Source organism: Trichomycterus rosablanca, chromosome 18 (assembly GCF_030014385.1).
Source record: "Trichomycterus rosablanca isolate fTriRos1 chromosome 18, fTriRos1.hap1, whole genome shotgun sequence".
Lineage (NCBI taxonomy): Eukaryota > Metazoa > Chordata > Actinopteri > Siluriformes > Trichomycteridae > Trichomycterus > Trichomycterus rosablanca.
The window spans coordinates 25,949,399-25,961,254 of NC_086005.1; the positions used below are offsets into that span (position 1 = coordinate 25,949,399).

Consider the following 11,856-nt stretch of genomic DNA (forward strand, 5'->3'; position numbering starts at 1 on the left):
ACCAGGACAACTAATCTGATTGTTGGTTTTTTACATTGATATTGACATCAGGGGTATACAGAATGACAGAATGTATTACATTAGACTTTCCACAAGAGTTTGGAGTGTGATTTTGGACATATTTGTGCTCATTCAGTCTAAAATAGCATTTGTAAGGTCAGGCACAGTGTTCCTGTGCAGGCCACTGGAGTTTAAACCATGGGTCAATGAACCTCACTTTGTGCACAGGGGCAGAGTCATGCTGGAGAAGATCCTGCCCCAAACTACTGCCAAAATTTACATTTACGACATTTAGCAGATGCTTTTATCCAAAGCGACTTACAGTACTGTGACAGTATACTTTTTCAATAATTGAGGGTTAAGGGCCTTGCTTAAGGGCCCAACAGTGACAACCTGGCAGTGGTGGGGCTTAAACCAGCAACCTTTTAATTACTAGTCCAGTACAACTGCCCTATTAACCCTTTGATGCACAAGCTAAGCAAACCCCTTCTAATGCACAACATGGGTGGAAAATGACCCATATTCATCCATTCAAGAATATTTTCATATGCACATTATTCAGTTATTCATGTATTTACTGTCTTAGCTAATAAAAGCTATCTATACTAAAATATGTAAACAGCTTGCAAGCAAATAGTATTGGACATATTCAAGATTCAAGAGCCTAATCTTTGGTTGTCTTTCAAAAGATCAGTAAATATGTTTTTGACTACAAACACTTACAAATGTCAGTAGTTCCTGTCAAATTCCATAGTAAATACATAAGGGTCATTTTTGACCCATGTTGTGCATTAGAAGGGTAGTGATACAAAAATGATTTTTATTAAAAAAGTAAAAAATATAAAACTGAAATAAGGATTTGTGATGATCAAAAACAAGTTGATAAAAGCATATCATTTATTTAACGTGACGGGTTTAACACACGTTGGCAACTGTAGGTGTGGCTGAAACACTTAGAAGGGGTGTCTAGATATTTTTGGTGTATTATACAGGGCTTCCCTAATTAACGAGTTAAAAAGCTATGATGTGGACACATTTCCGTATTTCCTTAAAGGTAAATGAGACAATAAACTTGTTTGTTAAAGACTCAAATGAAGCTAATCTAATTTTGTATTAGCACAGCCTAATGGACTAACACAAGGCTAAATGGTACTTGGTGCACACTAACGACTATAATTAACCACTAACTACTCGACTCCTCTGAATCTGAGTACTGAGAGACTGAGAGATAATAAATCCGTTCATTACCTCCTCACACCTAGACCTGTGAGCATTCCTCTCCTGAAGTCTCATGCTGCAGTTAAACTAATGCCACATAGACGTATCTCAGATAAACGCTCTCACTGTGATGGTTTAAGTCTGATGTCTGTAATTACAGTCTGTGTGGGTATGTGTGTGGCAAACGGCCCTTTTCTGCTTATCTGATAATTAACATCCTCGCGTTCCGTTCTTTGAGGGGATTCGCCCAAATGAGGCTGCAAAACACTCGCCTGCCTCGACTTGTCAGGGGTAATGGTACAAAAATGTGTTTGCAACACCACCTATTAAGAGAAAATGTACGAGTAAATAAAGCGTTTAAGTAACAATCAACCTAAAATACCAACAGTGCATGTTTATTTTATTCCATTTGAGGGATGAGAAGTTTAAGATTTTACTTTTCCCGGCATTTAGCAGATGTTTTAGTCTAAAGCGACTTACAGTACTGTGACAGTATACATTCTAAGCAATTGAGGGTTAAGGGCCTTGCTCAAGGGTCCAACAGTGGCAACCTAGCAGTGGTAGGGCTTGAACCAGTGACCTTTCAATTACTAGTCCTGTACCTTAACCTCTAGGCTACAACTGCCCTAGTAAAAACTGACTACCAGCTCTTTACTCCAAATACCCCTGACACGGTCATTTCTTGGAATGTGAGAATATTTAGGAAATATTGTTGATTCTGTAAGATGTGCAATCTCTGAGCATTAAGTGAGTGTCGACTAGCAGCTGCTGTTCCTCTTTGTCAGCCATTTATACATTTTAAAAACAAAACTTGCTTTTATACACTGATAGATGAGTTTGGCCATGTTGCCCATTCTTGCTCCCAACACACTTCAGTTCCCTTCACATACTTATTTAAATAATTATCTTGGTTGTAAAAGTGGATGTTAAACTTTGGGAGGTTAACAGGCAGTGTTGGATGTATGATTTCTCCCGGACTGGAGCGACTGTGAGGTTAACACGCCACATGTTTTTAAATTCCATCCTGAATCTCATTCATTCGTGTCAATCCCGGTATCTGTAATACAGATTTGATCCACCTGCTGCTGCGAGTCCAGTAATAATTACATTTCAGCAGCTCTCTGACTCTTGCTCTACCTTATCCTCTCGCTTCTATAGTGTAGCTGGGGGCGAGTCCTCCATTATACAAGAGATTACTGCAAAATGTCCTTCTTTCCACATTAATTACCAGACTCTCATATCTCTCTTACTGTCATCCTCACTCGCTGTACATGTTCATTTATCTTTTAACGTCATCTTAATCTTTCTCTGTCTCCAGCTTCTTCTGGAGCTTCCACTACTCCACACTGTTCCATGTTAATGCTTTAATGTATGCATACACAAAGTTAAAGATCTATATGCAATGCTGCATATCTTAGTTTTAGAATAGACGGGTTAATTTCTGTTACTATAATTGATAAAAGTCACAAACACCGAAAACACAGCCATGCAAATCTATAGACAAACAAAGGCAATAAAATAGATTTTTCCAAAAAGCTAACATCTCTGCCTTCCTAAAGCAGCCCAGGTCATCAGTGTGTTATTTTAATTTCTAGATCTAACACAGTAAAAGAACAACAGGCCACACAAGCTCCAGAGTGCTAAAGTACATAATGATTATGGTAAAAATAGTCTTTCCTTGGTTGCTTGCAACACTTAATTCTTCCAATTAATTCTTCCAATTCTGCCATTGCTTCCAAAGGTGGATGGGTGCTCCATAAAGTGGGATATACTTTATTGTTAAGCAGCTGCATTTAGTACTATGGTCAGTATGATTAATGCCAGGTGGAATAAAGTAGTATGAAGCACATCAGTATTAGACTCTGGAGCAGAGTATGCATTCATTAAGATTTTACTGAAATACATTTGTGTTTGACAGGTGACAAACGTATGCTATCTACCTTTATACTAGGCATTTAATTTTGGTTAAAAAACACACTATTAAATGTATTGTAAGTATCCTGAGTAACCTCCCTGAGTTCAGATGGTTTTGCCACAATCATTGCTAACAAGTGTAGAAGTCAAGTACATAAATTATATGCTTTTAACTTTGTGGCAACAGTTTGGGGTAGGCCTGTTCCCCTTTTCAGCCTGATTGTGCCCCTTTGCACAAAACGAGGCTCATATAGATGTGCTTATAAAGACTTTTTCGTCCCTGCTTAACACCTTTTAGGATAAATTGGAATTTTAAAAAGTGGGAGGATGTTCTTTTTAAAAAAAAGTTTGCATGTTCTCCCCATGTCTACATGGGTTTCCTCCGGGAGCTCCGGCTTCCTCACACAGTCCAAAAACATGCAAGTGAAGTGAATTAGAGATACATGCAAACTCCATATTTATGCCAACAGTCTCAGAATAGGATGTCCAACAAGCTCAGCTGTGCTAAGTTCAATCATCTGGGGCTGTTTTTGATGGTTTGTGCCAGGCCAAATTATTCCGTTGAAGAAAACTTCTATTTGTGCATCATCTAGTTACATTCTAAAAACGTTTAATGATGCATGATTTTAACATCTTGTGTCTAAAATCTTGCCTTGGTAGTCTTCCCACAGAAAAGGAGCCTGTTATAGCAGATAACAACTGAAAAAATTAAACTGTATTAATGCTCATCAGTTTAGATGATGGGGTTTAAAGGTATATTTTTGCACTCTACAGTTCATTTGAAGAGACAATCCACTATTTCTCATCATCCTAATATTGGGATATTTGTAAATGTTGTTTTTGTGCAAGTTGGATTGGTTTTGCGTGTTTGTGCACAAAAATCATCCCTTATGTAAATTGTATTATGAGTGAGAACGAAGCAAACATACGAAAAATCATTTTGTGGATCATTAGAGGAGCTAATGTGATGAAATGGAGTGAATTCGATTAGCACTTCGACTGATGGCAGCTTTCATCTGAGGGCTGAGATAATGGCTGGTCGTTAGTAGCTTTGGGACTTGCTGGCTGCTTTTGGTTTTTCTTCATACAGTCAACATTACAGCGGGTTATGGTTGTTAGATTCTACTGCCACTGATGTAAGTCACTCATCTATAGATCAGAATGGGAAAAACATCTCGAAAAAGTGTTTATCCAGGATTAGTTTGTCATTTTGTTTTACATTTATGATAAGCAGGTCAAACCAAATATTCCTGAGTACCTGGCTGTGTTTGTGTTGTGGCGTTGCGAAACATAATTTTACTGCTTATGTGTTATTTAATATTGTTTACATGACTCGTGGAGGCCAACAATAGTGCTATAGCACAGTTTTCTCCAAAGGTGATGGATGACAAATGGATTTTTTACCTGTTTGTGACCCCATATCATCCTGGTTACAAGCAGTATATAATATTCTTCTTCTATTGTTCTTCTTCTTTATTTTATTGTTATTGTTAAATTGTCTATGCAATATCTATCTATCTATTTCCTCAGCTGCTCCTGTTAGGGGTCGCTGGCAGCTCGCGATCCGCATTATTGATTTGGCACAGTTTTTACGCTGGATCCCCTTCCTGACACAACCCTCCCCACTACAATGCACTGGTTTTTGCATCGTAGCGGCCAGGTATAGGACAATTCAGTGTCTCCAATTAGCCTGGCTGCATGTTTTTGGACTGTGGGAGGAAACCGGAGCACCCGGAGGGAATCCACACAGACACGAGGAGAACATGCAAACTCCACACAGAAAGGACCCGGACCGCCCCACCTGGGGAGCGAAACCAGGGCCTTCTTGCTGTGAGGCGACAGTGCCACCCACTTAGCCACCGTGCCGCCCTGTCTATGCAATAAATAATAATATATAAACATATAAAATATATAGAAACATGCAGAAGGTGGATTGGATGCTCTGAATTGGCCTTGGTCTGTGTGAAGAGGCAACATTCAACGATATCTGGTGAAAAGCACTGTGCAGTGTAAGGTCCTGCAAGCATTTTTTGCCAACAGTGGAGAAAAGTTGGTCTCACAAGCTGCACAATAATGTGTAGTATTACATTTACATTTGCAGCGTTTAGCAGACGCTTTTATCCAAAGCGACTTACAGTTATGACTGAACATGATTTTGAGCAGTTGAGGGTTAAGCAACCTTTTGATTAACTGTCCAGTACCTTAACCACTGAGCTATCACTGCCCTGCCTAATAACACCTCCCAGAGTGTACTGATGCCCCTGGTGTTGACACAAATATAGCAGTACTGTCTAACGCTCTCAGAAAGCTTTGACAACCATCAGGAAATATCGACTATTTGCTGCCCTCGTTAGGTAACTAAAGTGCACTACAACTGCTTCCTGACCAGTGCAGGGTGTAATTATAGCTGCCAACTCTGTTGTCTAAGCATTTTGTTGTAACCTTGTTTTACTAAAATCTAACGGAAGCTGTAGACCAAAGCAAAAACAGAATGTAAGAGGATTATAGAAAGCATTTCCATACATGAATTTATTTGTTAGGATCTTAACGTCATGTTTTACACACTGGTGACATTCATGACTGGGCAGGTTATTACTGCATATACATAATTCATTAGTTCAAGTTTTAACGTCAAACACAGTCACGTACAATTCTGTACCTCCAGTTCACCTCACTTTCACGTTTTTGCACTGTGGGAGGAAACCGAAGCTCCCGGAGGAAACCCACACAGACACGGAGAGAACATTCAAACTCCACCTGGGAATCAAACCCAGGACCTTCTTGCTGTGAGGCGACAGTGCTACCCACCGAGCCACCGTGCCGCCCCATTTGATAGTAATGTGAAATGAAGAGCTTAAGCCAGCGGTATGCGTGTAATTAAACAGCTCTTTTTAAATATAATCTATGTAATTGTGTATATTTTATATTTTGCGTATTTCGATTTTGTTGTTGTTGATATTTTATGTACACCTGGGGTGGTATGATTGTAAAACTCACCTGTAATGAGAACTAAAGCTGTGGATCTGCGCCTCCACGCCTTGTCTTGTATTCTGTTTTCAGTCTGTTCTTTCCTTTCCAAGCAGTCCAGCATCTTGCAGCCTGACAAGGACGCTGTCAACATGTTTTTGAAGCTCCTTGTTCTCTTTTTTATGTCTTTAGGTCTGCTCGCCCAGCTCGAACTGCCCCAGACAAATGTGGAGGTGATCCAGGGGCAGAAAGTGATGCTCCAGGCCTACTTCACAGGCGTTGGTGACATCAGTAAGGCAACAGTCATATGGAACCTGGTTAGCCCAGCAGAAATGGTGGGTGTTGTTTTTTTTAATTTATTTTTTATAAGAGCCTGTAATGAATTGGAGCAATAAATAAATAAATGTAATGAAAATATGGCATTATTTTTAATTGTAACACAAGCATGTTGTAATTTATTGCTCTAGGCTTCTAATTTAAAGCACTACCTGTATTAGGTTTTTTTTTTTTTACTGCATATGTATTATTTAATGTCGTTTACCTGTTGCTCATGGATTCTCCCAAGGTGATGGATGACAAATGGATTTTACCTGTTTGTGACCTCATATTTATACCCCAGGGAAACAGGAAATGATCCAAGGTTCCTGGTTACAAGCAGGTTTTTTAGGGATTTGTTTGTACTTATTTAATAATAAATTTACGGTTGTATGATTGGCTCTATGTTTGGTTTATAAAGGTGAATAAATAAATGAATCTTTCGGTTTCTACAGCTGTATTACATTAAACTATAATTTATTTTACAATTTTACAATTAAAGGTCGAGACTTTTTACACACTCGTAAGAGATGTAAATCATGGCAGTCGTGAGATTTTAATGATTTCTGCTAATTTGGTATTTTGCAGAATGAAAAAAAAGATAATATAAAGTAAAAAAAAAAACATTTTACTCCACTTACACCGTTTCCCTCCAATCTTTCTTGTCTGTAGGTCATTTCCTATGTAAACGGTGGTGTCAGTTATGGCAGTAATTTTAAAAATCGGGTGAGTTTTCTCTCGATGCCCAGCAACGATCTGTCTATTTATATCAATAACACGGTAGAGTCGGATTCGGGGCAGTACACCTGCCAGGTCGTGTCTTCTGAACTTTCCGGAGCCCCCAAGGAGCTGACGCTTACTGTGAAGGGTAAGTACAAACCGATGAAGAGAACTGACCTGTGTTGTGCTCTTTGTATTAAAAGAACTGACCCTTATTCTGCTGATGAATATCATTGACCAGATTGTTAGCCATGTCTGTAAATGCATTGAGAAAATTTATAAAGCCAGAAATTTCACCTGGGGTGTTTTTGCACTCCAGTATTAATAATGTTGTTACCATCACCTTCTGAGTAAATTTGTACTCTGATTATTAGCAAAATAGACTCATCATTTATTTTTTCTTTCCGTTGCAGTCCCTCCTTCTCTTCCAGTGTGTAAACTGCAAGGGAATCCGGTCCTCAAAGGCAACGTCACACTAACCTGCCACTCCAGCGCTGGCAAACCTGTACCCAAATACAAGTGGTACAAAACCAGTCCATCCACAGCATTTTTCTACTCCCCTACTCTCAGTAAATACCCCATGCACATCACACTGGCCTGATTGTTATTATTTGATTATCATAGCATAGCTGTAAGTACATTCTATGGCCAAAAATATGTGGACACTTGACAATATGCTTGTTAGAAAACCATAAGCTCTATTATGAAGTCAGTTTCTTGTCTGTGACAATAACAGCCAACACTTTTTGCACCGTGTGTCTGTGGGAGTGTCTATTCAGCCAGTCAGCATATGCAAGGTCAGATTCCAATTTATCCCAGTGGTGTTCAGCAGGGTTTAGGTCAGGGCTCTGTGCACCGACTGTTATTCCTTCACACTAAACTTATGGCCATGACACAGTCATGGTGGAACAGGAAGGGGCCTTTCCCCAAAGTGTAAAGCATTGAATTCATTTTGAATAATTTATTTTATAATTCTGTTAAGAATGGGTGTGGCTGAAACACCTGAACTCACTAACTACGACAGGTGTCTACATACTTTTGGCCATATTGTGAAAATCTGTGTAATATAAAATATGTATAAAAGATGAAAAACGTAAAAATGCTTGTGTGTTACTTCTCAGATGAGACTGCAGGAACTCTGAAGCTGAATAATCTAAGCAGTAACATGTCAGGGAAGTACGAGTGCACGGCCACGAACTCTGCGGGAGAGGGAAAGTGCTACATCAACTTAGAGGTCGTTACCGGTACGTCCGTTTATCTGTCTACCTTTTATTATCTGCAAAAAACACTTAAATATCAAAGTTACACCTACAAATAGTTGCATAAAACATATTAAAGAAAGAAACAAGTTCAGCTTTTCAAAGTGTGGCACTGTAGATCATCACTGGAACAACTGGGTCCCATTAACTGAAACAATAGGTCAAGCGCCACACAGTAACACCAGGTTCAGGGCAGGAATAGTTCACATACAGGGGGTCAATTCATCAAGATTGGCTACATCAGAGTTGGGGGAAGCCCTACGATGGATTGAGGCTTTGTGCCTAGTGTCTCCAGTGGAACTGGACCTGCCGTGACCCTGACCAGTTAATTAAATAATTTATTTATTTATTAGAATTTTAACGTCATGTTTGATTACATTCATGACAGAAATGGTAGTTATTCGTTACACATGATTCATCAGTTTATGTATCAAACACAGTCATGCACGTCTTTGGACTGTGGGAGGAAACTGGAGCTCCCGGAGGAAACCCACACAGACACACGGACTGCTCCACCTAGGAATCGAACGCAGGACCTTCTCGCTGTGAGGCGACAGTGCTACCCACCGAGCCACTGTGCCGCCCCCCGACTAGTTAAATAAAATGATATAAGGTTATAAACTCCTAGAGGAAACGTTTATGTAAAGGTGGAACTACATTTTACTAAATATTAGGTTTTCTTCTATTTTTACCACCTGGTTTCTGTATATTGGGTCATGTTTTGGATTAAATTACTTTTTTTGCTTGTTTTTTGAGGTTACACGTTTAAAGAAGTTGGTGAGGACTGCATCGGGGGGGGGGGGGGGGGGGGGCTTCGTCTTGTTCCTGAAATTTAACAAATATGTAGATTTTTTACTTATTTTATTTATTTAGCTATATTATCAGTGAAGTCTCTAGCTCAAAGCATTCCTGACTGACTGTCTGACTGTGTTGTCTGCTGCTTAGCGTCTAATGCTGGAGTGATAGCTGGTGCCACAGTGGGCGCGTTGGTGGGTCTCGTTCTTATCATCCTGTTCGTCCTTTTCTTTTGGAAAAGAAGGAAGGACAGCGAGGAAGACCTGGCTAATGACATTAAGTAAGAAAACTGCTTTTTAATGTGACGTGTTATATAATGAAGGATGCTCATTCTTTTGTAGAATATAAAACTGCAGCATCTTTACCCAAAATTGTGTAGTTGTTCAGTCATAATGCAATTTTTATATCGTTCAGCCCCTCAAGCTATTCAGTCTCAGTCTGGAGTCTGTACGGATGTGTTGCAACTCGAATGCTTTATGTAACTTCGTGTCTTTTGCAGGGAGGACGCTCAGGCCCCTAAACGCGTCTCGTGGGCGAAGAGCGGCACAGGCTCTGATGTTGTCTCTAAAAACGGCACGCTGTCGTCTGTCCGCTCCAGCCCTCAACCTCATGACACATCAACTTTCAACCATTACCACCATTATCCAGTCAAGCAGCACACCTCTGACACCGCCTCCATCGTCACCACCACGGGCAGCACGGTCTATCGGCCTCGAGCTGCGGGTCCCTCCAGCCCTCCAGAACATCCTGTCCCGAGCTATAACGCTGATGTCATGGTGCCACGCCCGACTCCAGTTCCTCCAGCCTCCAGCTCCAATGGTGGATCCTTACCCAGAACTGATGCGATCAAGCCCCCGGTTCAACATTATATCCCTTCGTCGAGCGGAGTAAGTGCTGCCAACCTCTCCCGAATGGGAGCCGTGCCCATTATGGTGCCTGCACAGAATCAGGCTGGTTCTCTTGTCTAGGTCTGATGTGTACCCGTTTACAGCGCCCCCTGCTGGAACTCATGCTGGAAAGAACTGATTCATGTTAAGTTTTAGCAGAACAATACAAGATCTCTATCTGTTTTTTTAAAGATTGTCCTGTATAAAGAAAACGTGCTGTATGATGTAACTTTCTTTAATGTCATGATTTTTTAATGATGTTTTGTTATACATATATAAATATGTTGTTTTTATTACATGAAGTGTAATATTTAATACATTTACTATTAAATGTTGATGTTTTATACTTTTACTTATTGCAGAAAAGTTCAAAGAAAATCTGCCTTATCTGTAAACCTGCTGAAATATGAGTTTAAATCAACACTGGTTCATCGTTAGTTGGAAATTATTAGTATTCTTTATTTATACATTAAATATGTACTTTGATAAATAAATAAATAAACTATTAAGCCTAGCAAACATAATTTAAAAACAAGACACATTTTTATATTATCTTTACCTGTCATTTGTACATAAGCAAAAGCGAAGGTAAAAATAAAAGAATTGAACTGGAAAATGCTTTTTTTTCTTGTGAATGCATACATGTGGATTTGTTTATGGCCAAAAACATTTAAGAATTTGTTCAATTTTGTTAACTGGAAATGTTTGTACAATTATTGTACGCATGCAGTTTTTTTTGCTAACAAAAACTATTAACATCCAAAATACTTCCATTTACAGCATTTTATCCAAAGTGACTTACAGTTGTGATGAATACAGTCTAAGCAATTAGACTTAAGGTTAAGAGCTTTGGGGCCTCAGGGGTATCAACAGTGGCAACTTGGCTGACTTGGACCAGTAATATTCCCAAAACTAGTCCAGTATCTTGACCACTGAGCTACCACAACCTCATTACTTTACTATTTCACATCAGCTCACCTGATCTGAAGACCACGGCATAAAAACTAAACAGGAAATTATAAACTATTAAAAAGTATGATGGGACTAACCATGTGCTCTTTCATGAAGAACTTTTAGATCCTAAAGGAGTATATTTAAAATAACCTTGGCACATGTTGTGGAGTCCTGGTTGTTAAGTGATCAGCTCATGGTTGCCATATTAGTTTCAGCCTTCATCAGGTCATCACACAGGGTTTTCTTGGTGTCCTGATGAGATTACTAAAGCCTCAGGTTAAAATGTTGCTTTGTTTCATTGCATAAGTTTGGAACCTCTGGGCAAAACTCCCAATGGTGGAATTTTTAAGGTCTTAGAAATATTTTTACAACCATTGCTTTTGTTGTAATGAAATAATCACCTCACATCACAGCTGAAGAATATTAAGGATCATTACCTAGTTTTGTTTTAACCTAATTATAGGTCATGCAGACTCGCAGAAGTTTTAGGATCAGCGGTGTTATGTAGGGGTCAAATGGTTTCCTGATAATCTAAACCACTACATTATTCATTTTCTTTGTTATTTTGCTGTATCAGTTTTTAATTTTTGACACACTGCAATCATTCAGTCACATAAAAAGAACACTAGCAGAAATCTTTGAAATCTCAAGACTATCATGGCATGTACAGTGTATCACAAAAGTGAGTACACCCCTCACATTTCTGCAAATATTTCATTATATCTTTTCATGGGACAACACTATAGACATGAAACTTGGATATAAGTTAGAGTAGTCAGTGTACAACTTGTATAGCAGTGTAGATTTACTGTCTTCTGAAAATAACT

The 11,856-nt window shown here is 39.2% G+C and overlaps 1 protein-coding gene across 1 annotated transcript in view; it reads left to right on the top strand.

The window, feature by feature from the left end:
* The window catches only part of esama (endothelial cell adhesion molecule a), a 32,815-nt gene extending 22,134 nt beyond the window's left edge, over positions 1-10,681 (top strand). Inside the window, exons 2-7 of the mRNA XM_063014071.1 lie at positions 6,292-6,434; positions 7,087-7,282; positions 7,548-7,703; positions 8,256-8,378; positions 9,339-9,468; positions 9,688-10,681. Of these exons, the coding sequence (XP_062870141.1) occupies positions 6,292-6,434; positions 7,087-7,282; positions 7,548-7,703; positions 8,256-8,378; positions 9,339-9,468; positions 9,688-10,156 (1,217 nt within the window). The 3' untranslated portion in view covers positions 10,157-10,681. The remainder of the gene's footprint in view (positions 1-6,291; positions 6,435-7,086; positions 7,283-7,547; positions 7,704-8,255; positions 8,379-9,338; positions 9,469-9,687) is intronic.
* The last annotated feature ends 1,175 nt before the right edge of the window (positions 10,682-11,856 follow it).